This window comes from Macaca thibetana, chromosome 1 (assembly GCF_024542745.1).
Source record: "Macaca thibetana thibetana isolate TM-01 chromosome 1, ASM2454274v1, whole genome shotgun sequence".
NCBI lineage: Eukaryota > Metazoa > Chordata > Mammalia > Primates > Cercopithecidae > Macaca > Macaca thibetana.
Window position 1 is genome coordinate 60,251,073 of NC_065578.1, and position 26,091 is coordinate 60,277,163.

The 26,091-nt window shown below is 43.1% G+C and overlaps 2 protein-coding genes across 9 annotated transcripts in view; one reads left to right on the forward strand and one right to left on the reverse strand.

Annotated features, from left to right (window-relative positions):
* The window catches only part of C1H1orf87 (chromosome 1 C1orf87 homolog), a 1,078,851-nt gene extending 1,055,788 nt beyond the window's left edge, over positions 1-23,063 (reverse strand). Inside the window, exon 1 of the mRNA XM_050804178.1 lies at positions 23,052-23,063. The gene's annotated coding sequence lies outside the window, so the exon portion shown is untranslated. The remainder of the gene's footprint in view (positions 1-23,051) is intronic.
* Positions 18,856-26,091, forward strand: part of NFIA (nuclear factor I A) — a 383,622-nt gene continuing 376,386 nt past the window's right edge. For 4 of the 8 annotated variants that reach the window (XM_050804192.1, XM_050804211.1, XM_050804202.1 and 1 more), the window contains exon 1: positions 18,856-19,385. In XM_050804192.1, coding sequence (XP_050660149.1) covers positions 19,302-19,385 — 84 coding nt within the window. In that variant the 5' untranslated portion in view covers positions 18,856-19,301. Of the gene's footprint in view, positions 19,386-23,313; positions 23,787-24,141; positions 24,546-26,091 lie in introns of those variants that run through there. The other 4 variants (XM_050804227.1, XM_050804259.1, XM_050804237.1 and 1 more) reach the window with 2 other exon arrangements.

A 26,091-nucleotide genomic window follows, 5' to 3' on the forward strand; every position in this document is an offset into this window, starting at 1 on the left:
TTTAAAACTGATCCTTTTTGTCTAGTTATCAGATTTTTAATAAATATATGTCCAGCATATGTTTAATTTGTCTTCTTAAACACCAACCCATGCAGTGGCTGAACAGCAGCAGGAGGCAATTTCTTTACCAGCCCTGGTAGAGATCACCTGGGGCAGACACAACTCAATAGTTACAGATACTTTTTTTTTAATTTTTGGAGGAAGGTGGCCAATTAACAAATTAATTTCTAGAAATGTGTGTTGATGCCTGTGAGTTTATTTAAAAACATATCTAGAATTTTACTTTCATATATTATTGAATTGCTATTTTCTGTAGCTGAGCATATGGATCATACCAGACATAATTTACATTTAAAAAGTGGGATTCCAAAGACTTGGGGGTCAGCGTGCCACCCAACTTTGTTTGCAGGACAAAACCTGAATGTTTTTTGAGGGGGTGGGAAAACGTTTCCATTCGTAAAGATGGCATTGACATATTTACCCTAGGTTTTTACTTCTCTTGAAGCTGCCTACAGAGCCACAGTGGTATCTGTCAAATTCGGAAGATAATTGCAGTGTGAATGTGTGAGTAATGACACTGTATTGCATAATAATAACTTAAGCAGCATATCTTTGTTTACAGTGATGTAACTTTCCCAAAGTTTATACGTAGCCTTAAAGGGTTTAGTGCAGAGCGGATTGCAAATGAGTAACTGTCAAGAAGAAAGAAAGAGTGTGATCCATCCCTCCCCGTTAGTTCTGCAGTCCTCATTGCTATATGAAATCCCAACCTGCAGATACCAGGGGCAAGAGGACCCCATTTTCCTTGAACAGAAGGGAGAGATTGGAAAGAGGCCAAACTGATGACCTTAATGTACTTGATAAAGTTGGCCTGCATTGTCCATGATATGAAAAAATACTCCTTTTTAGGAGAAACTTTTTAGGACAAATTAAAAAGCTAGATGTAGCAAAGCAGTGAAAATCCATCTCAGTTAAACGTGAATATATACCCAGTGGAGTAAGCTATTACAACAGAGTTGAAAGATAGCTTTTTTTTTTTTTACCTAGTCTCATTCTGGTGCCCAGGCTGGAGGGCAGTGGTGCAATCTCAGCTCACTGCAACCTCTGCCTCCCAGGTTCAAGCAATCCTCCTACCTCAGCCTCCCAAGTAGCTGGGATTACAAGCATGTGCCATCATGCCCGGCTAATTTTTGTACTTTTAGTAGAGACAGGGTATTACCATGTTGGCCAGGCTGGTCTCGAACTCCTGACCTCAAGTGATCTGCCCACCTCAGCCTCCCAAAGTGCCTGGATTACAGGCATAAGCCACCGTGCCTGGCCAAAAGACAGCTTTTTAAAAATATGCTTCTAAAATAGTGAAAATGAGCCCAAATGAACTCACCACCACCAACCTCATTTTTCTCCAACATTTAAAACATACTTAATCGGTCCTGTGTTTGGGGTACTGTTTCACAACTCATTATTTGTGAAACTGTACAATTTTCATGTTACCATAACTTGATGGATTTATTTTTATTTTTTTTTTTTGAGAGAGAGTCTCGCTGTGTCACCCAGGCTGGAATGCAATAGCGCAATCTTGGCTCACTGCAACTTCCACCTCCTGGGCTGAAGTGATTCCTGGGTTCAACTTGATAAAATTGGCCTGCATTGTCCATGATATGAAAAATTACTCTTTTTTAGGAGAAATTATAGCCATGTCGCAGCCTATTGAGGAGCTGGAATTACAGGCACCCATCACCACGCATAGCTAATTTTTGTAGTTTTAGAAGTGACAGCGTTTCACCATGTTGGCCAGGCTGGTCTTGAACTCCTGACCTCAGGTGATCCGCCCACATCGACCTCCCAAAATGCTGAGATTATAGGTGTGATCCACCACCCTAGTCGGATATTTTAATTCAGCCATTACAGAATAGACAAATGGAAGTAGGTTAACATCTAGGTCCACAGAAAGGCAGTCTACCTACCAACTCAAAGGAAACCCATACTGTCTCCCAGGCACCAAAACTTCCACTGTCTTTCTTCTTAAAGACCCATATTCCAGGACCTCAGAGTTTGATGTGATTCTGACTTATAGCTATAAAAATGATACCAAAATGTTTAAATTCACATATGAACATATGAAAGCTAACAAATAAGCCTTTGTTGGTCATTAGGCAAGGCCCTAAACTCATGAAATACTTCCCTAAATTCTATCTGAATTAAAACTCTTTGTGATATCCTAGGTAGAACCATGATTCACCATTATAGAGACTAGAGTCAGGCCACAGAGTTAATTTTTATGAACTTTCTTGGTATAGATTTTTTTTAAGCAAAAAAGAAATCACAAAAAAAGCTTTCTTGTAGAAAGTGTTTAGTAAAATTCCTAATATGCTGCTGCTGTAGACCATTTTGCTAAAGTGAATGGGCACTTCGTTTAATGACAATAATAAATATCTGAATAGTATAAACATTAACTATGGTGTTTTCTTAGTTAATTGGTTATGTTCTTATTTTTAAAGTAACATAAAACATCAGAGTAACATCTTCAGATTTTCCCATACTGGAATTGCTCTATCAATGAAGTGCTTTTTAATTTTCAACTTATGATTTATGTGTTAAACTTTCATATTATCAATTGTAAAAAAAAAAACAAAACAAAAAAACTGAGGGTTTTTTTAGTTGGTACACATCAAAGTTAACATAATTATATTATCTATAGACCATGAAAGTCAAACTATTGTACCTAACATACACGTGGAGACAATTTACAATAGTAAGTAACATTATGCGATGTTACATTTTAAAAAATTGAAGTGAAGGCTTTGAAAAAATTGAAATAACTGGGGTGATCAGGTAACAATGTCAAAGCAATATAGACACAAAACTATGGGATGGAGTCATTCACATTCACATTTACATTTACAAAAGAAAATGAAAAAAAGGGAAGATACATTTTATAAGTCTTTCAATACCTTTCCAATTAAGAACATTTAGCTTGGGAAATAACAGGTGTCTGTGTCAATGTTATTATCTACTAGGAAGAACTCTCACCTACCTACACTTAAAAAAAACAAAACAAACAAACAAAAAAAAAACCGGGCTGGGCATGGTGGCTCACGCCTGTAATCCCAGCATTTTGGGAGGCCAAGGCAGGAGGATCACAAGGTCAGGAGTTCTCGACCAGCCTGACCAACATGGTAAAACCCCGTCTCTACTAAAAATACAAAAATTAGCTGGGCGTGGTGAAGTGCCCCTGTAATCCCAGCTACTAGGGAGATGCCCACCTGTAATCCCAGCTACTTGGGAGGCCAAGGCAGGAGAATCGCTTGAACCCAGGAGGCAGAGGTTGCAGTGAGCTGAGGTGGTGCCACTGCACTCCAACCTGGGCAACAGAGCAAGAACTCTGTCTCAAAAAAAAAAAAAAAAAAAAAAAAAAAAAATCAGGCCAGGCATAGTGGCTCACACTTGCAAGCTCAGCACTTTGGGAGACCAAGGTGGGTGAACTCTGCTTGAGCCCAGGGATTCAAGACCAGTCTGAACAACTGGTGAAACCCCATCTCTACAAAAAAACCCAAAAAGTTAGCCAGGTGTGATAGTGTTCATCTGTAGTTCCAGTTACTCAGGAGGCTGAGGTGTGAGGATCACCTAAACCCAGGAAGTCGAGGCAGCAGTGAGCCATGATCGTGCCACTGCATAGCCTGAGTGACGCAGTAAGACCCTGTCTCAAAAAAAAAAAAAAAAAAAATCAAACTGTTTTAAATAGCACTTGTTGTAATGAGTGTTTCAATTACTGGTAACATAAAATTCAATTGTCTTCTCAAATTCTGACTTCGAGAAATTAAATTGAATACTAATACCTATTTTTTAAACATGGGTTGAAGCAAGTATCATACATATTACATTTTCAGAATTTACTTGAATATTATGCTGTCACATCAGGATATAGGATTTACTGTAATCTGATGTTCAAATAAGAATTCCAAAAGACAGTCCTACTAATTATGAAACTGGATTTGGAAGGAGAGAAGCGAGGTAGAACGCAACCCATTATTTGGTGCAAAGTCATGTGTCAAATGTTGTTACTGACCCAGAAAAGGCTATTATGCTCTGGCCTTATGGAAAATAAGGTAATCCAGCCTCATGGAGAGTCACTTGCTTTTTATAAAGACCAGCTTGCCCCTTACTCTTCCTGCATGCCCAGAACCCAGTGTAATACCTGGCACACCAAAAGCATTCAGTAAATATTTTACAAACTTGATAGTTCAATTAAAAAAAAATTGATAGGAAGTATAAATTTTGGTAGCAGATAGGGCTAGTAGAAATACTTCGGCAGAAGACCAGTTGGAAATTTTTTTTCTATCTGCTATCTTATGACAAATTAAAATATGTTTGATTTATTGTCAATTTTATGGTTCTTCCAAGGGCTAGCAAACTAATAGGATAATGTTAAAACCAGAAACATTCACCATTCTTTGGCCTCTTTCTTTAAAAAGTACTTCTTTTTTCAGTATACTATAAACATACCAAAGACCTAACAAACTTTCATTTTTCAGCTTTCAGCCTGGCCCTGCTCACAACAAACTGGCCATTTAGAACATCCTCGCCAAACTAAAGCACTCTTTATAATTGGTTCTACTTACTCCCATTTTTGTTTTCTTTCCTGAGTAAACATAAAGTAAAAATTATGCCAAAACTGCCAAAATTTATTGAAGGTAAATGCCATTCTTTCCAGCATTATTTTACTAAACAAGGCATTGCTGATGGAATGAATCTTAATATCTACAGGAAAGCAAAGTATTATTCTTGCATATTAAAACCCAGAGAATTTTTTTTCTAAACAACTTATTTCTGCATTCATGTGATCTATGATAGAAACCAACTTTTTTTCTTGGCCCATAAAAAATAATGGCCTTCAGGGATCATTCATTGTTTCCATAGGTACCCAGTTCTGCTGATACAGCACAACTCCTAACTTTCAGAGTAAAGAAAATAATAGGTATATTAAAAAGGAAAACAGTATCCCTGTAATTCTACGATTTTACAGTATCATGTTATTTATATAAAGAATAATATATAAAGTGAGAATTGGACTTATGGCATCCCAATTAAGAAAAAATTCCACTTAATAAAATATATATTTTCTAAAGTTTTTCTGCAAAATATAAGGTATTACATTAATATGGGATATTTAATTTTTTATTGTTATAAAAGGGATAACAATCTGCCATCAGAACTTTTTTCTTATTATTTAATTTTTTTTTTTTGATGGAGTTTCACTCTGTCTCCCAGGCTGGAGTGCAGTGGTACTGTCTTGGCTCACTGCAACCTCCACCTCCGGGTTCCAGTGATTCTCCTGCCTCAGCCTCCCGAGTAGCTGCAATTACAGGCGCATGTCACCACATCTGGCTAATTGTTTGTATTTTTAGTGGAGCCGGGGTTTTACCATGTTGGTCAGGCTGGTCTTGAACTCTTGCCCTCAAGTGATTCACCCACCTCAGCCTCCCAAAGTGTTGGATTATAGATGTGAGCCACTGTGCCCAGCCCTATTTTTAAATTGAGACTGGGTCTCACTTTGTCACCCAGGCTGGAGTGCAGTGGCATGATCACAGCTCACTGCAGCCTCAGCCTCCTGGGCTCAAGCAAGATGAGAGTCTCACTTTGTTGCCCAGGTTGGTCTCAAACTCCTGGCTTTAAGTGATCCTCCCACCTTCGCCTCCCAAAGTGCTGGGATTATAGGTGTGAACCACTGCGCCCAGTTAGAACTCTTTTTCTAAATTGCTCTAATGTTATAACCCTAAAATATTAATTGGCAGACTAAAGACCTAAAGATGTGCATACATTGCCAACCACAGTGAGTTCAGCTGAGTAGTTTCACAGTTTATATAAAATAGTGACCAAACATTTTTCACTGTAAAGAGTATAGTATGGTATTGTTTACCAAGATGAAATAAGTTAGATATAAATGTCTTTTGTTCCATGTTAGGCTCTGGGACATCTTGACTAACTTTTCCATATTTACAATACAGGAGAAAAAATGAGACAGTGGAGGAAAGAAATGAAAGGTAGCTTGTTTCTGAAACCTTGCAATCCAATCTTTACACTGCTCTCCGAGTGACTTTTCTAAACAAAAACTCACCTTATTACCACCTTCTTTACACCTTTCAATGACTCTCCATTGCTGTCAGGATACAGTCTATAGTCTTGAAATTTGATCGCTATGGCCAAATGTTCTGACTCATATTTACCCCTTCAGCCTCATCTTGATACCTCCTCTCCCACTAGTTTTCAGTCCAGTTTATTTCTTCTTTCCACTGTCATTCCAGCCTTCCTCCTCCCAATTCCTATAGTCCCTGGGTAACTCTTATTGCTCGTTGAGAAAAAACCTGCTCCAGAATTCATAAAGTATTCCTGAAACAAATGAAGAAATGAATGGATGAACCCATATGCCATAGTGTTCTATTATGCAGAACTATAGACCTATGGAATTTCTAAAGATTTTGGATATCTATTAGCTCAAAGATACTTTTCAGAGGAGGAAGCCCAGAGTGGTCCTGACAATTGGAGTGACTTTTTAAAATTTTATTTTATTTTATTTTTTTGAGATGGGGTCCCATTCTGTCACCCAGGCTGGAATGCAGTGGTGAGATATCAGCTGACTGCCTTCTAGGCTCAAGTGATCCTTCAGCCTCAGCCCCCAAGTAGCTGGAACTATAGGCACTCTCCACCACTCCTGGTTAATTTTTGTTTTGTTTTTTATAGAGAGGGGGTTTTGCCATGTTGCCCAAGCTGGTCTCAAATGCCTGGGCTCAAATGATCCACCCACCTCTGCTTCCCAAAATGCTGGGATTATAGGCATGAGCCACCATGCCGGGTCTCGAGTGACTTCTGAAGACCACACAGCTAATGGGAGTATGGGGACTAGAATCTGAACTTCCTGAGGCTCATGAAATCAACTCCATAAATGCAACAAGTCATTAAAGAATTCATTCAATATTTTTTTCCAATAATAAATTAAGACTGTTGTTTCCTTCTCAAAAATTAAAAAATAGCCATATGATCCAACAGTTCCACTTCTGGGTATATATATATACAAAATCATTGAAAGCAGGGTCTCAGAGATATTTATACACCCATATTCATAGCAGCATTATTCACAACAGCCAAAAATGTTTGGAAGCAAAATGTGTGTGTGTGTGTATATGTGTTTGAGATGGAGTCTTGCTCTGTCACCCAGGCTGGAGTACAGTGGCGTGATGTTGGCTCACTGCAACCTCCACCTCCCAGGTTCCACTGATTCTCCTGCCTCAGCCTCCTGAGTAGCTGGGACTACAGGCACACTCCACCACGCCTGGCTAATTTTTGTATTTTTAGTACAGATGAGGTTTGGCCATGTTGGTCAGGCTGGTCTTGAACTCCTGACCTCAAGTGATCCACCTGCCGCAGCCTCCCCAAGTGTTGGAATTACAGGCGTGAGTCATTGTGCCCAGCCAAAATGTTTCATATATATATATAAAACATAGCTTACTATAACATAAACACACACACACATATGCATGTATATATGTGCATATATATGTTCATTCAATGAAACATTCTGCCTTAAAAAGGAAGAAAATTCTGGCATGAGCTACAACATGTGTAAACCCTGAGGAATGACATAATGCTAAGTGAAATGAGCCAGTCATAGGAAGAAAAATACTGTATGAGTCAACTTACATGAGGTACCTAGAGTTATCAAATTCATAGAGACAGAAAGTAGAGTAGTGATTGCCAGGTGCTAGGAGAAGTAGGAAATGAGGAGTTATTTAATGGATACAGAGTCTGCTTGGGAAGATGATAAAGTTCCAGGGATGGATGGTGGTGATGGCTGGACAACTTTGTGAATCTACTTAATGCCATTCAACTGTACATTTAAAAATATTTAAGGCCGGGCGCGGTGGCTTACGCCTGTAATCCCAGCACTTTGGGAGGCTGAGGCAGGTGGATCACGAGGTCAGGAGATCGAGACCATCCTGGCTAACACGGTGAAACCCCGTCTCTACTAAAAATACAAAAAATTAGCCAGGTGTGGTGGTGGGCGCCTGCAGTCCCAGCTACTCGGGAGGCTGAGGCAGGAGAATGGCATGAACCCGAGAGGCAGAGCTTGCAGCGAGCCGAGATTGTGCCACTGCATTCTAGCCTGGGCAACCGAGTGAGGCTCTGTCTCAAAAAATATATATATAAAAAATATATTATTATATATATTATATTATATATTAGAAATATATAATATATATTACATGATATATAATATCTATTATATGATATATTATATAATATATATTCTATATAATAGTATATATATAAAATATAATATATATTTAAAATGCAAGAGGCTGAGGCAGGAGGATCACTGTAACCCAGGAGTTTGAGGTTATAGTGAGCTATGATTGAACCACTGCACTCCAACCTGGACAACACAGAACCCATCTCAAATAAAAAAAAAAGTAAAAATGGTAAATGTTATGTTATATATATTTACACACACACATACACACACACACACACAGTCATTTTCCACCAGTACAGGGTCAGACTGCCTTATCTCCTATTCCGACCCACAAAGGCATTTTTTTTTTCTGTAATTATTTCAGTTACCATGAAGTCCTGGTTCTTAGGCTATTAACAGAGCTTTGAGGCAAGATACCCACTTACTGTTACTTGTATCAAACAGCAATAACCCAATTCCACAACTTGCTTTGTTAGAGCTCCCTTTGCTGACCCCCTTTTGAGTCGCCTAATGCAAGAAAGATGTCAGAAGAGGCCAGAGAGCCAAAGGAAAGAGATTGGAAGAGTCTGAAGCCATAGCGTCCACACCAACTGGATTGTCCAGTTTCTGCTCCCTTCTTTCCTGCACTATTTTTGGGACATGTAATGTGATCTTAGGAATATTAGAGTAAGTATGAAAAACCATAGGGGCAGAGGGGTCAATGCCAACTAGTTCTGTCCCTTTTTTGTTGCTGAATTCTAGGCCTTTCCATTAGCCCATGGCACTCAAACTACAGCTGAGGAGTCCCTAAAATAGTCATTTGAGAAGATTCCCATCCTTCCCACTCTCTCTGTCCTTATGTTGGCTGGACTCTCATCCAGGGCTGGAGTAAATGGTTCAGTGTATCACAGTCAAGACTGTTCTCTTCATGACTCCCTAGGTCTGTGTGGCAGTGGTGAAGGTGGTAGTGGCAGGTTACATGGTAAATTTTTTCAGACCTCAGAACATCTCTGTTGCTTTCGAATAACCCTTCTTGAATTTTGTGGGGGTTTTTTTGTTTTTTTTGGGGTTTTCATAGACAGGGTTTTGCTCACTCACCCAGGCTGGTATGCAGTGACAGAATCACAGCTCACTTCACCCTGGACCTCCTGGGCTCATGCTCAGCCTTTCTTGTAGCTGGGACTACAGGCGCGAGCCACCATGCCCAGCTAATTTCTTCATTTATTTTCGAGACAAGGTCTTGCTCTGTCACCCAGGCTGCAGAACAGTGGTGCAATCACCGATCATTGCAGCCTTGACCTCCTGGGCTCAGGTGATTCTTCCCATCTCAGCTTCCCAGGTAGCTGGGACTACAAGCACATGCCAACATGCCTGGCTAATTTTTTGTAAAGACAAGGTTTCACCACGTTGCCCAAGCTGGTCTCAAACTCTTGGGTTCAAGTGATCCTCTCACCTCAGTCTCTCAAAATGTTGTGATTATAGTGAGTCACCTTCCCTGGCCTCGAATTTTATAATCATATGGACATTGTGTATTTCCTAAGTTTTTAGTTTTTCCTCTTTAAATTATTGGGAAACTCAAAGTCAAATTTTAAGTCAATGCTAGCAAAGTAAATAGAATCTTATTGCATATGTTTTGAATCTTACTCTCAATTTCAGCTCATTTTTATCTTGATAGACTTTATGTATGTATGTGTACACACCTCTACTCGAAAACCTATAAAATATAGGCAAGATAAATACGACTAGCTAAAAATTCCCGTTCTTTGTTATATATAGTCCTCTATTAACAACTGTTGGTGGTAGAGGCATTGAGGGAATAGAAACTTACACATTTTGAACAGCTTTATATTCATGATTTTATTGAATCCTCACCAAGCCACATGAGGTAAGCAGGGCTGACAATATTTACATTTTACAGTGGGTGGGGGATGGGTAGGATGTCAGAGAAATTAAACTGTCCCAAGGTCACCAAGAGTAAAGAATAGGAAACTGTAATAACCCCACAGCTCAAAAATTCAATTCACAGCCTGGCACAGAGGCTCATGCCTATAATCCCAGCACTTTGGGAGGCCGAGGCAGGATAATTTCTTGAGCTCAGGAGTTCAAGACCAGCCTGGGCAACATAGTGAAACCCTGACTTTACAAAAAACACAAAAATTAGCCAGCTGTGGTGCCGCGGGCCTATAGTCCCAGCTGCTTGGGGGGAGGCAGGGGGATTGCCTGAGCCAGGGAGGTTGAGCCTGCAGTGAGCCACGTTGGTACCACCACACTCCAGCCTAGGTGACAGAGAGAGACCCTGTCTCTAAATAAATACATAAAATTCAAGTCACTACTCTCTATGTTACAGTTCTAGACTGCTTCCCTCACTCCTGCCTCATTTGTTTTTCCTGAAATATTATCCTTTATCTGTCTAAACGTGTTTGGGTCCATCTTTAAGTGCTAGCCTGGATTTTATAGCTGCTCTTTCAGTTTAGACAATTAACCATTTTCTTTCTCCTATCGGATCTACCAGCAGGATTTCTTCACTTTCTCAGACCTCTTTTCTATTTTGATACCAGAGACAGTTATTCACTCCTTTTCCATTCCTGCAGAATATCCTTTGCGTGATGTAATGAAACTGGCATTGGACTGGGGATGAATTCTTTACCAACTGTGTGGCCATGAGCTTGATACTTTACTGTGCTATTTTCAGCTTTATCATCTGTAAAATGTGGTGGTTGGAGACTTCTGAGTTCCCTTTCCGCTTTCTGCTTCTGTGAATTATAAACGCATACTTTGCTACCTTTACTTACTTACTTTATTTATTTATTTATTTATTTATTTATTTATTTAAGACAGAGTCTTGCTCTGTCACCCAGGCTGGAGTGCAATGGCATGATATCTGCTCACTGCAACCTCCGCTTCCAGGATTCAAGCGATTCTTGTGCCTCAGCCTCCTGAGTAGCTGGGATTAGAGGTGCCCGCCACCACACCCAGCTAATTTTTGTATTTTTAGTAGAGACAGGGTTTTGCCATGTTGGCCAGGCTGGTCTCAAACACCTGACCTCAAGTGATCCACCTGCCTTGGCTTCCCAAAGTGCTGGGATCACAGAAGACACCACACCCAGCTGTGACCTTCAATTTACTCAAAATTTTTTCTGCTGGCCACCTCAGCAGCTCAGTTGGACATCATTTTTCAGTTAGACATCATTTTTCAGTTGGACATCATTTTTGGTCTTCTGCAGTTTACTGTGGTGTGTCAAAGATAAGAAGGATGGGACCATATGCTTACCTTTGTTTATGATTAAAGCCAGCTCACCATGAACATTGTATTTTAAAAAACTGAACTCTTTTCTAAGGCAGATATCATGGCTAGAGCTTTGAGGAGCAATTCTAGATGAATTAAATATTCTATGTAACTACTCACTAAGAGAATGACTTTGAGTAACAAACGCCCCATATTTTTCGGAGCCTACGTTTCTTCATTTTTGTGATGGGAATGACAAAGTCTAAGCCACTTATGCAGTAGGAAGGTTAAAGGTGATGACCTGTGAGGAAGGCCTGTGAAAGGCAAATTCAATGTCCTGATACTTATACTACAATTCCACCCGTGTGATGATGCCCTGTCTTGCATTAGCCATACTCCTGACCTTGTTTTCTATCAGAATGCAAGTCTAGAAAAGGTAACCATTGTTCATGTCATTTACATATTAATTTACCAAACATTTATTGAAGATCTACTGTGGCACTCTGCTTATAAGCATACAAGGATGCATAAAATAACTGCACTTTTAACAAGCCCATAGCTCAGTAGACAGACAAACAAATAAATAACTGATATACAGGGTCAAGAGAGCGGTCTTAGATGAGTGTAAGATGTTAGAGAGCACAGAGGAGGTTAACCAATTCCGCCTATGGGAGTTGGGAAACAGCATTAAATTGGTCCTTGAGAAAATGGGTGAAATGGAGACAACTTCAGAGGCTTCTGGGCAAAAAGAATCATACAAACAAGGAAAAAGAGGGATGAACATGTATGGTATATTTAAAAAGGGAAAACTGAGTCATTTATTGTGGCTAGGATGAGGGGGCAGCAGAGAGAGACTGAGCAGGAGGGAAGTCTGGAAAAGTAGGCTGATAAAAAAATTAGATATATTATATACCAAATAGGAGAAAGGCCATGAGATTTCAGAGAGAAAACAATTCAAATATACCATGAGATTGTTTTATGATCTTGATTATTAGTTATAGAGAAGATTAGGCTGCTGTATCAGAGACCTCAAAACACAGTAGCTTAAAAAAACACGGGCGCGGTGGCTCAAGCCTGTAATCCCAGCACTTTGGGAGGCCGAGACGGGCGGATCACGAGGTCAGGAGATCGAGACCATCCTGGCTAACACAATGAAACCCCGTCTCCACTAAAAATACAAAAAAATTAGCCGGGCGTGGTGGCGGCGCCTGTAGTCCCAGCTACTCGGGAGGCTGAGGCAGGAGAATGGCGGGAACCCAGGAGGCGGAGCTTGCAGTGAGCCGAGATCGCGCCACTGCACTCCAGCCTGGGCGACAGAGCGAGACTCCGCCATAAAAAAAAAAAAAAAACACGACGACGGTAGCCTAAATATGATCTACACTGGAGAAGCGGCTCTGCTCCAGGAGGTTATTTAGGAACGCAGGTTCCTTTCATCCTGAGCTCTCGTCTTCCAGGGAATTGTCCTGGTCTTTGTAGTTGAAGTTAGTATCTCAGTATCATTGCTGCTTTTGGAAAGGGCCACAAGTCCAGGACAAATTTTTCTTTCTTTCTTTCTCTTCTTCTCTCTCTCCCCCCGCTGCTCCCCACCGCCTTTCTCCCTTCGTTCCTTTCCTTCCTTTTCCTTTTCTCCTTACCTCCATCACTCATTTCTTTCTCTTCTTTCTCCTCTTTCTCTCTCCTTTTTTTTTTTTTTTTTTTTTTTTTTTACAGGGTCTCACTCTGTTGCCCAGGCTGGAATGCAGTAGTGTGATCAAAGGTCACTGCAGCCTCAATCTCCTGGGCTCAAGCAATCTCCTGCCTCAGTCTTCTGAGCATCAGGGACTACAGATGTGTGGCATCATGCCCAGCTAATTTTTTTATTTTTCTTTTTTGCAGAGACAAAGTCTCACTATATTGCCCAGACTGGTCTTGAACTCCTGGGCTCAAGTGATCCTCCTGCCTTGGCCTTCCAAAGTACTGGGGTTACAGGCATGAACCACTATGCCTGGCCCAGGACAAATTTCTTTTAAGCAAGTGTCATGAAGTTGTAGTCAACAATTCTGCTCACATTCCTTTGAGAAGAACTTAATCTTGTGTCATATCTAGTTGCAAGGAAGGCTAGGAAATTTAACTTTATATTTTATTAGGATTTTATTTTAATAGGATTGGTTCTCACACATGGTAGGGAGGGATCAAACTCTCTTGAGGAACTTTTTTTTTTTTTTAGCTGGAGTCTCGCTCCTTTTCCCAGGCTGGAGTACAGTGACACAATCTCAGCTCACTGCAACCTCCACCTCCCAGACTCAAGTGACCCTACTGCCTTAGCCTCCAGAGTAGCTGGGACTACAGGTGTGTGCCAACACACCAAGATAATTTTTGTATTGTTAGTGGAGGCAGGGTTTCACCATGTTGGCCAGGCTGATCCCGAACTCCTGGCCTCAAGTGATCTGCCTGCTTTGGCCTCCCGAAGTGCTGGGATTACAGGTGTGAGCCACTGTGCTCAGCCTAATATTGACTTTAAATTGTTCATCTGTGTATCTAAGAATAGAGAAAGAACAGATTTGGGAGTGGGGAGGGAATAGTCTGCCACAACTTGCTTATTTGGGAACCTCATCAATTCCTAGATTAATTTCGCTTGTAGTGTTTATCATTTATATTACAATGTGTGTCCTCTGAATGCCTGTGTTGATTACTTTGTCTAAAAAGTGATTTGAATGATCTAGGATTTATACAGGCAAATCAAGAAAATGTGAAATATATCTCTGTGTGTCAACATTCAACTTAGTTCACAAATTAAAACTTCAGTTGATTATTAGAAAAATATTGCAATTTTGAATTATGTTTCTAATTCTGTAAAACTCTAACGTTCTAGTTTCCATATCAATGTCTTGCAAGAGGATTACGTTTTTATTTGGGTCAACAAAGCAAAATTCCTGGAAGAGCCTACTATTTTCAAGGCATAAAGCCAACCTACACAGAAACATGAGGCTCTCAATGGGGTTAGCAACCCAAATTCAGCCTATTAGATTTGCACCTGATTTCCAGTGGCATGGTGGAGCCAAGGTTACTGGAATGCAAATTCACAAAGGTGGGAAGAATTGATATAGTGTAAACATTTAAGCCATGTGAACTATTATTACTGGTATTATTTTAATATTATTTAATACTAGGTTTAAGAATATTAGAAGCAGCAATTTGTGGAGTAAGTAGAACCTATTTCACTAACAGACCTTATTATACACCTTCTGGCTATTGGATTTTGAGAAGAGTCTGGGAAAAATTTACTCCTACATTGCCTCTGTTGATTACAGTCCCTGAAAACTAGTATCAATGGAGGGTCTTCCTGGTTTCCTTACCTCTCTTTCACCCTCTACTCCTCCTTCCCTTTCTCTCTTTTTTTTCATTCATTCCAGTGGTGCCATAGCTCAGGACTGCATCTTCTCTCATTTCTTTTTTTTTTTTTTTTTTTTTTGAGACTGAGTCTGGCTCTGTCGCCCAGGCTGGAGTGCAGTGGCCAGATCTCAGCTCACTGCAAGCTCCGCCTCCCGGGTTTACGCCATTCTCCTGCCTCAGCCTCCGGAGTAGCTGGGACCACAGGCGCCCGCCACCTCGCCCGGCTAGTTTTTTGTATTTTTTAGTAGAGACGGGGTTTCACCGTGTTAGCCAGGATGGTCTCGATCTCCTGACCTTGTGATCCGCCCGTCTCAGCCTCCCAAAGTGCTGGGATTACAGGCTTGAGCCACCGTGCCCGGCTCTCTCATTTCTTTCTAACCACTCTCTTTGCCTCCACTACTAGAATGATATTTCTAATTTGTAAATCTTATTTTGTATATCTCTTGGTTAAATACAGCCTCTCCAGTGAAGGTTCAAAGGGCTCACAGTGCTCTCCACCACCTTGGCTCTGCCTGCCTTTCTAAGGTCATCTCTAGTTACAGTAATACAGTCCAGTGCCGCCTAAGGACATTTCAGTCAATGAGAGACGGCAGATACAATGGTGGTCCTATAAGATTACACAATACTGTATTTTTATTGTACCTTTTCTATGTTTAGATATAGGAATGGTACCATTGTGTTACAGTTGCCTATAATATTCAGTAGAGTAACCTGCTGTACAGAGCTGTAGCCCAGAGCTATACCACATAGCCTAGGTGTGTACAAGGTTATACCATCTAGGTTTCTGCAAGTATACTCTACGATGTTCTCACAACAACTAAATTGCCTAACAACGTATTTCTCAGAATGTATCCCTGTAATGAAGTGACACATGACTATAAAAGCTAATCCTAACTGGACAACTAGCCACAATCAAATACATCCCCATTCTTTGGCCTGTTGCATACACTGACATAATTGTGTTTTCCTGGAGAGGAATGCCCAGCCCCTTACCTGTCTACCTGACTAATGCGTATTTCTGTCCCAACACAAATGTCTCTTTTTTAGGCCTTAATGACTGTCTCTGCCTTAATGACCCAGATAAAATGAATCATTCTATCACCACTGCTTGTTTTATATATACATACATACATATATATATATATATATATATATATAGTGTTGGACATAGCGCTTATCACATTACACTATTAGCTAGCTTTATGTCTTATCTCCCCCATTGCATTGAAAGCTTGTTAGAGGCAGGGATAATGTCTCATTTTTTGCTGTATCCCTAGCTCTTAGCACCTTCAATGTGCCTATATTGAGCACACATAATGTAGTAGTTAATTTACATATGTTATCTATCTCCCATTTTCCACATCAGAAATCTAAAGCTTGCAGAGGTTTTGCCTGAAAAAAAAAAAAAAAAAAAAAAAAGAATACACATGGTAGAAACAACATTAAAACCTAAGTTGAGGCCGGGCGTGGTGGCTCATGCCTATAATCCCAGAACTTTGGGAGGCCAAGGTGGGCAGATCACGAGGTCAGGAGATCGAGACCATCCTGCCCAACATGGTGCAACCCAGTCTCTACTAAAAAATACAAAAATTAGCCAGGCGTGGTGGTTGGTGCCTATAGTCCCAACTACTCAGGAGGCCTACGCAGGAGAATCACTTGAACCCAGTAGGCGGAGGTTGCAGTGAGCCAAGATCGCACCACTGCACTCCAGCCTGAGCAACAAGATCAAAAACTCTGTCTCAAAAAAAAAAAAAAAACAAAAAAAACCCCCTAGGTTGGACTCCAAAACCAATACTTTGTTGTCAATGCTATGTTGTTGTTGACTAGATGGAGATATAAAAGGTCACTCTGGAAATGGTGCCAATCTACCATATCAAACTGAGTTAATGCACTACAGACAATGCACACAAAATTCACTGTTACCACCTACTTACAGGGCCTGGACTGCTTAGCATCGGAGATTATTCAGACCATAGCATCTACAGAGCAATGCAATACAGGTTGACACCACTTGTGCATCTCAAAGGTTCTTACCTTTTGACAAAACAGCCTTACAGTCTCACAATAGGTTGATGTCTGGCTTTATAGGTAGTATGTAACCATCTCAAAGTCACACAGTCTAGTACCAGCTAAACTAGGCCCAAAACTTTTTTTTTTTTGGTTACTTACAAAAAAATTATTATTGTTATTATTGTATTTTTAGTAGAGACGGGGTTTCACCATGTTGGCCAGGCTGGTCTTGATATCCTGACCTGGTGATCCGCCTGCCTCGGCCTCCCAAAGTATTATTTTTTATTTAAACTGAAGCCGCTACATCCCATCAAGTATATTTCTAGATGAAAGTAGTACACCAACTGGAAATGGATGCTCAGTGGAGGAAGCTAGGATTAAATGCCACAGGCTTGCTACAGCCAAGAGCGTATCTGCATCTATGAGGGGCAGAGCAGAACAGCAAAGCTAATGCCAAGGCCAGCCACACTACGGCTGCATCAGTCGACTAGTTGTAGAGTGCAAGACCAAAGCAAAAAATGTGATTCAATATAAAATATGAGGTTTCTCTAACCTCCAATTTAACTATGCAAAGTCCTGTTATTAATTAATTAGGTACCTTCACCAAGGACAGTTAAGAAAATCAGACAACTGCCAGGTTGCTTCCTATTACTCTTGACTTCTTACTGGATACTTTTTATCAAGTGAGGTAAGCATACGATTTCCTCTAAGTTATTCAGCAAAATGTCCTATGCTCCTAAACTGACTCAAAGCAAACACATTCTCTTTTCTTTTTTTTTATTTTTCTTTTTATTTTTTTGAGACGGAGTCTCACTCTGTCGCCAGGCTGGAGTGCAGTGGCCTGATCTCGCTCACTGCCACCTCCGCCTGCTGGGTTCAAGCTATTCTCGTGCCTAAGCCTCCCGAGTAGCTGGGATTACAGGCACGCGCCACCACACCCAGCTAATTTTTGTATTTTTGGTAGAGACAGGGTTTCACCATGTTGAGCAGGATGGTCTCGATCTCCTGACCTCATGATCCGCCCACCTCGGCCTCCCCAAATATTGGGATTACAGGTGTGAGCCACCGCGCCCAGCCAGCAATCACATTTTTAAACACAACAACAAAAAGCGCAGTAGCCTGGTTGTGTGCTTTCCATTTAAAGAGATAGTCCCTCCCTTCAGAGTCGTATTTCCTTGCTCTGCACCAATGGCTATTTTGTTGTTTAAAACAAACACCTAAACGGTGACATTGAAATATCCAGACTACATGGTCTTAAAGAGTCTGGGTTAATGAAATAAGGTGAGTCAGTGAGATGAAAGACTTAATGTTCCAATAATTATCTTTTAAAACCCCCCTTTTAAATGTCAAAACTCTTCAGCTCTTCTCTTAGGGGAGTAGGAAGGGGAGGGGTCTCCTTTAATTTTGTGGAACCTAGGTTTTGTAAGGATATTGACAAATTAGATGCTCGGCAATTAAATTAGAATTTCACCGTATCTCCTGCCTTAAAAGAACAGCTTTATTCTTGAGGGAGCCCACCTAACAATTTTATGTTCAGTCATCTGCAGAGAATAGAGCCACTGTCTTTTTCTTTCCTAACCTAGGGTAGAAGCTTTATTTCACTGCAAGTTCCCTGTGACATTTTGCACTCTCTTGATTTAATGCACCAAAGAGGATCTTTAGCTCTTGGTCTACACCAGTGCAAATAAAGGTTAAATCTCTCACTAACCATCATGAACTAGCCTAATAACTCACGAGAGGCCCTGGAAAAAGAAACCGAGAAAGCAGGTGTGCAGACTTGATTAAAACGTGAAAACCCGCACAACCGCAGGCAAAGGTACTTTATCCTCACGTTTGCCCAGTACCGGCTGCGAGGTCCGCAGGCAGGGGAACTTGTACTGCGCCAAAAGCACGATTCCAAGAGCCGGGCCTAGTAACACAGGGGCTTTTCTTCAGAACGGTGTCCAGACCGGAGCTTGCGCCGAATGTAGGGGCTCCTATTGGCCACGCGCCGTAGGGGAGGAGACGACTGGCGGGGAGGGAGACTGGAGGAGGGGAGAAGGGGGCAAGGCCTTTTCCCTGCCCCCTCCCGGCCCCCTCCACCGGCTGCCGCCGGTGCCTCGTGCGTGGTTACTATGCAAATTGCAGCGATTGCGGAAATAAACAAGGGGGTAGGGAGAGGAGAGAGGGACTGCCGAATCGATTGCAACTTCTGCAAAGTCTCGTACAATCCAAAGCACGCAAGGCAAAACCAGAGAGAATCTGAGAACCAGCCAGCCCGGGTTGGATCGCTTTCAAAAGAGAGCGAGCGAGCGAGAGAGAGACAGTGAGAGAGGGAGAGAGCGCGCCTTGCAATTGCAAAAGCCTTCTGATTTGGAGTTAAAAAAAAAAAAAATTCTCCAAGAAGCCTGCAATTGGCCAACAGCTTTTTAAAAAATCTCTTCCGGGTTTTCAACGGTTCCAAGTTTATTTAGATTTTTTTTTTTTATGCAAAAAAAAAAGGGGACAACAAATGAAGCAATTCGTCTGAGCATTTTAAAGTTTCTCACGTACTCTTTTTACATTGCAATGGTACGTGGTACATCTTAAACTTTCTATTTTGCATTTATATGATATGCGTTTTATAAACAATAATGGTAGAATGATTTTGTTTAATGGCTAAGACTAAAATTTCTCTAGCTCGCATATGCACTTAAGTGATTGCTGGGTAAATGTCTATTGTGATGGTTTTGTTTTAAAGATGTAGCTTTGTTGATGGTGTTTTTGCTATGTGCATCAGAGACCGGGTTTTCTTTTTCTTTTTTTTTTTTTTCGGGATTTGAAAAAATTGCTGAGCTTGACAGATTTTTTTTCCTCCTAGCGCTTGCTCGGTTCCAGAAAGGGGTGGGGGGAAATCCTGTACGTGCTCTGTTCTGTAAAAGACGTCTGGCCTCAGCAGTCAACCTAACCCGAAAAGAAATGTCTGGACCCGGAGAATAATTGACGATTTGATCCTCTAATCAATGGGACAACATGGGAGATTGACAAAAGCTTTATCCAATCGTAAGAAAGCTTGGGTGTACAATAGTTCTCAATAGCCAGAGGGGGCGGGGCAGAGGAGATCTGAAGTTCTCTGCAGCTCTGAAGGGGATGGTGTGGTTCAAGCTGTCAAAGCTACAAGCGCTTCCGGATTTAGCAAGTACAATAGGAAAGAGTTTTCGCGTTTAAGAAAAAAAAAAAAAAACTGATCGGGGGAGTTTGCATGAATCGTGTGCCTTCTTCCTTGTCTTTTGGAAAAAGAAACATTCTGCTAGAGAAATAACTTTGCATTAGATATTAACTTTGCATTAGCTATTATTTTTAAACTCAGGGAAGTTGGTAACTTGTGGAATGTGAAGTTCAACTTTAAGAAACGTGTAGCTTAAATCTTGCCTGAATTGTGGGACTGTAGTGAGCTTTGGGAAGTTAACATATTGCGTATTCAGCATTACAAAACTTCTTACTCTGATTATCTTAGAAGCTTTGCCATTTCAAGTACTTTGGAATTAATAAGTAAACCTCTCTTCTTGAACTCTAAACAACAGTTTTAAAGGAGAAAATGTTTCACATGTGGACTAGCAGCTGTCTTACACACTTGAAATGAGGGGAGTGTTTTTTCTTGGCTGTTATTGAATTCTGCTTTTTAAGTATATGGTCAGTAGGAAATAGGACATTAAGACTGGCCAAGTTCACATTTCTTCTTGTTACTACAACAACCCCCATGGAGGGTGTGAGTATGGAAGATCGCTGACTTGCTGTTAGTTGGAGTCTGGCCTCTTGGACAAGTGCTTGATACAAATCCAGTGGAAACCAACTGCAGTAGCTTGTCTTGGAGACAGTAACTGGCAGCCTCTGACTAAAATATCTCCATCTCCTCTCTGAGCAGTGTAGACACCTAATTCTGTTGGGAAGTGAATGGAAAATAATATGGGCTCTTTCCCTTCTTTGGATTAAATTCCCATCGAGCTATTTCCCCAGGCTTTAGGCCTTCCAGTCAAATCTGGCTTGGAAATTTGATGTAAGAATTCACTTGGACACTCACTTCAGCAACATGATTCAATTTAGGATTATATGCACATAAGAAAAATCTGCACAGAAGTGACCAGGAGGTCAAAAACCAGAGAAGAAAAAATGTTGAAAAATGCCAGTTAATAAAGTTAGTGTTGGTAAGAACTACAGAGTTATGGTGTTGTCACTTATGAATCCCAGTTCTATCTTCACTGCTTTGGGTATTAAAATCTAAATCATATTAATAAGATCTCCCTATTAAGTAACCTCCAAAATGAGAGCTATTTGAGATGTACATATAAGTGAAACCTTATTGACGTAATTTATATATCTAAGAGGATTTCACTAAAGCTGGCAAGGTAACGTTTCTGCAAATAAAACACAGTAAATGCAAGGCTGGGCTCTGTGCCAGGAAGAATATGGATAGCAGAGAGCATGACAGGAGCCTCCTTTGCGCAGAGACAATCCCATTTCAAGGCAGCCTCCTACCACTTGCAAAATAAATGATTGGAGTGGTTATTTCCAATAAGGGGTTTATCCTTCCTAACAATGGGGTCATTTATATGATTGCAGTAAACTAGTTTCCATACTTCACCTGCGTTTCCTCCACTGCTCTCTCTACTATCCTTTCTTTCTTCCCTCCTCCATCCCTGCTCTCTCTCAAGTGCCTTAGTATCTTTGTGAACTCTGGACAAGGATTTACTTTTGCAACTTGGGAAGAGGGGAGAGGGTTGGAAATGTTTTTTACCCCCAGTCTGCCCTTTGAGGAACATCTGTTTCTTTGTGCGTGTGTTTAAATTTATGCCTGTTGGAGAGAAAGTTACCAGAAGCCTTTCTGTAACTGTAACTCTTCTACTGTATTTTTCTCAGTCTTGTTTCCAAAGGCTGTAGTTGGAACTGTGCTTTGTAGTGTTTCCCCCGCCTCCCCCCCTCCCTCCGCGGGGGAGAGAGCGGGAGCTGGCGGAGATAGGAGAGAAAGCAGGAGCGGATGTGAAGGGCTTTGGTGCTGAACTTGGATCCAGCCCTTGCCTAGAGGGCGCAAACAATCGTCCCATATCCAAAAGTCTTACGAAGGGCGCCAAAAGTTACTTAAGATAATATTGCTAACCGCAGAAAGCTGGAAATCGCGGGCACATCCACTGCTGCACAAAAGAAGTTTTTAAAGTAGAAATATCAGCATTAAATTACTTCCCCCATTTTTTTTTTTAAAAACAGGGCGATGTGCCAGTCCTTTTTTTAAAAAAAAATCTTTTTTTTTTCCTTGAGACTCAAAAGTAAGAATCTTTGCCGTTTTGAAAAGAGGCAGATGTGAAGTCTATCTTTTAATACACCAAAAGAAAGATTTTAATCTGCTCTGGAAGAGAGCTTCCCGAGTACACACTCCGAACAATAACTTCTCACTGTGCCTCAGTTCTATCGAGGAAACTTGGAGCGCATTGAAGTTATAGATCCCAGCAAAGGTTCTCGTGGCCAGGGATGTTGTCTCTGTAACACAGCTTGGCTTTTAGGACATTCCTCCCCTACTGAAATCTGAGAGGAACCAAGGAAAAGCAGTGGGTTAAGTTTGGGAAAATGGACTCTCTCATTAAAGGCTGAAATCATTATTTCTCATCACTCCTTAGTAAATAATCTTGAGAGATTTCCAAGGATGTTCAGGAGGGAGGGTGGGGGAGAGAATGGTTCTTGAGCATTCGGGACTTATTTTGGCAATAAAGTAACTAAAGTACAAGCATAAAATAACTTTAGACAGATGCAGAATTATTTCAGAGGTTCTCTTTTGCTCCTTCTCCAGTACAGTATTTCCTGCTCCTTGCTTTAAAAAGAAGTCTGAATGAGAGTGAGTGGCCTTAACACATCACTCACCCTCGCTTGTTAACACATCACTTACCCTCACTTTCCTACAGGAATGTCCTCTCTTTAGAGACTCTGTGGCTATGTCACCTCCACCGAAGGGCAGATTCCCCTGTGTGCCAGTGTCTTTCAACATGATACCCACCTCTTTCCTTTTGGAATTTTGAGAAGGGTTGTCAAATGCAGCATTTTGCAAACCATCATGAGGAAGAGAAGTAAAATAAGGGATGGGGGCTTAGAAGAGGCAGATATACCCCCCCCCCTCCGAGAGAGGAGAGCCTAGAGAGAAAATATGAGGTTAAAAAAAAAAAACAAAACTGGAAAAGCAGGCTTACTGGCAACTTGCCAAACCCTAAAAACCACCCCCCTTTTCTGCCAAAACAATACTTTAGCAAACCTAAAATAATTGCAGGAAGCTCTTTTCCATTTTAAGAACTATCACCTGGGGGTGGGAAAAAAGGGATTCTTAAAAGGCACCCTTCCAGAGGTGTCCCAGAAACTGGGACGGTAATGACAGCCTATGTCCAGTTCTGGGCACGCGTCTGTGGATCAGAATATCTCCCTTCCCTAAGGGGACATCCCTTTCACAGATTTTTTCCTCCTAAAAAGAAAAAGATGTCACAGCTAAACCACTGTTGTTTCTGAACGTGATAGAACTTTTTCTATGGCGTCTGTGTTCAAACCCACTAGTTTCACAGTCCTGGGAGGGAGAATGCTCATTAATCTCCGCCTTCCTTTCTCCAGACCCCCGCCCCCCAAATCCGGTGAATCTTCTGTGGGCACTGATTCCTCACCACCCCCGCTTCTGAATGCCACAGGACCGAAGCTGCACAAAGTTTGCAGGATTGTGTGCATAATTACCTCTGCCGACGAATCTATTCCCACAGAAAGCTTCGCTGGAGAGATTACAATGCTTTGAGCCTTACCGCATTTCAGTGGGGGAAAAAAAAGTTACCTAGGAGGTCTGATTTTTCCAAAGAAATTTGCATACATGCAAATGTGCCGCCCGGCCTCCTCCTCGGTTCTCTACGTGCCCACGCGGTGGCCCGGGGGGTGCGGGGCAACCTGGCAAAGTTGCCCAAGTCCTCCACCGAGGTCCGCGGAGGTCTGCGGCGGGGGTGGGGGGATGGGGACGAGGAAAAGTAGTTTTGTTTGCTTAAGCACATCCTGTGGCAGCCTATAGCTGCCCGGGAGTACAGACTGTAACTGCTCCTCACTGCGTTACCCAGTAATGCGCGCTGATCGGGGGAGGGGGGCGGGGGGGCCGGGGAGCGAGCGGGAGTGCGAGCGAGCGAGCGAGGAGCGAGCCACGGAGAGAGCCGGGGAGCGAGCGAGCCAGCCAGCGAGCGCGAGCGGCCGCGGAGGCTCGGGACCCGGCTGGCCGCGCGGCGCCGCAGCCGCCCCCTCCCCCACACCCCCTCCCCCCCGCGGCGGCGGCGCGAGCGGGCGGCGGCTGTGCGGTGCGGTGCAGAGCGAAGGCGGAGGCGGGCGCGCGGGCAGCTCGCGGGCACCCGGCCGGGCCGGCGCGGGAGCGGGAAAGGGTGCGCTATGCCTTTAACGCCCGCGTACAGTAGGCATGTATAGTGGAGTGTAGGGAAACTCTAGGCGGGGTTAAAGTTCAGCTCATGGAGCGGCAATAGCGCTGGCTGGCTGCAGTTGAGCCGAGTTGGAAATGTGAACGCAAGAAGCAGGCTTGATTTTTTTTCTCCCCCCTTCTCTCTCTCTCTCTCTCTTCCTCTCTCCCTCTTTCTCCTCTCTCACCCACACTCACGCACACCTCCAAACCGCACACCCAGACGCACACGCATACCCCAGCGCCCGGCAGTTATGTATTCTCCGCTCTGTCTCACCCAGGTAAGCTGCGGCGTGGATGCGGAGGGCTGGGGGGCCGGGGCGCCGGGGGCAGGGCTGGGGCTGGTTTGGGGGGTACCGGGGCCGTCCCGCCGGCCGGGCCCGGGGAGTGCGTCTCGGTGTATGCCTGTGTCTGCGCGTGTTTCTGTGTGTGTGCGCGCGTGTGCCCGCGGGGGGGGGGGGGATCCCGCTTTAAGAAAGTAACTTTGTTTCCATGCGGGTGCATTCCTCTTGCACGGCCATTTGTGTGGGCACATGGCTAATGGCGCCCTCTTATTAATGCGTTAATTAATATCGGGGCGACGGACTGCGGAACGGCGGTGTTTTCGGACACCCCGCACGTGTTTCGGCGGGGTTGCAGTCCATGACACGCTAAAATCTGGCTCAGCGTTTCTGCTGCCGGGAGCAGGAATCCCGTAGTTCTGCGGCGCCCGGGAGGGGGCCGCCGACGGAGCCCACCGCACACCCCGCACGCTCGGGCCGGCTGCAGTCCTCGGGTGCGGGGAGACCTCGGGTGCCTGCGCCCAACGGCCCGCTCCCCGGAGCCCGCGCTGCCGCAGCCCCCCACCGCCTCCCCAAACTCTTACTTTTGTTTATTGTTTGTCAGCCTTCGGGGTCCGGCCGCGGGAAGGACGCGGGCTGCCGTCCCGGCCCCGGCCCGGACAGCGCCCCTCCGACGCGGGCAGGCGGCGGCGAGCCCTCGGCGGAGCGGGGCTGCGTGGACGCGCGTTCCCCCGCGCCGGCCGGGTGGAGCCTGCGTCCTCGCCGCGCGCGGGTGGTTCGCTCGCTCTCTCGGAGTGAAAGTTTCGGGGCAGAGACAAGCCCACGCTGTACAGGGCGCCCAGCGCCGGAGGCCGCGGGCCGCGGGCCGGGTAGCGCCGGGCAGAGTTGGGCTCCCAGCAGTGAGCCCGAGCGGCGGCCCGGGCCGGACGCGACTCCCCCCGCCGCCACCACCACCACCGCCACCACCGCCACCGCGCGACTCCGGCCGCTCCGCGCGCAGGACTAGGGCAACTTTTCCTCTCCGACTCAACTCAGAGCGTGGGGCTCTCGCGCCCCAACGCCTCTCCTTTCCGTGCCCTCCTGTCCATCCCTCCCTTGTCTACCCACCCCCAGGCAAAATATTGCTGCTTCGAGACTTCAAATCCGGTCCCCTTTGAATATATTATTTGTTTTCCTTGACTAAAAGGCATGAAGTCAAAGTGGTTTTGCGCTATTTTTTTTTTTTTAAGCGTGAGCTTTCATATTGCTTTGGTACATTGCGATCTGACCATTAATCACCTACATGAAGTTATATGCTTCACATAAAATGTTTATTCATCTCTCCCTTAAAAAAAAACTACCACTTCTTGCCTTCATTTAGTGGGAGATAACGGTTTAACCGGAATAGTTTCTGGAAGGCTAAAAAGTATCAGTAGTTTTCGCTCTCTAGATTCTGGATTTATTTCCCACATGACATCCCTTCTTATTGCAATATCTAACAGTAATAATACCGGGTATTTGATCTCGGAAGACTCTTAAACGCATCTTTTATGTTGAAATGGTCTGT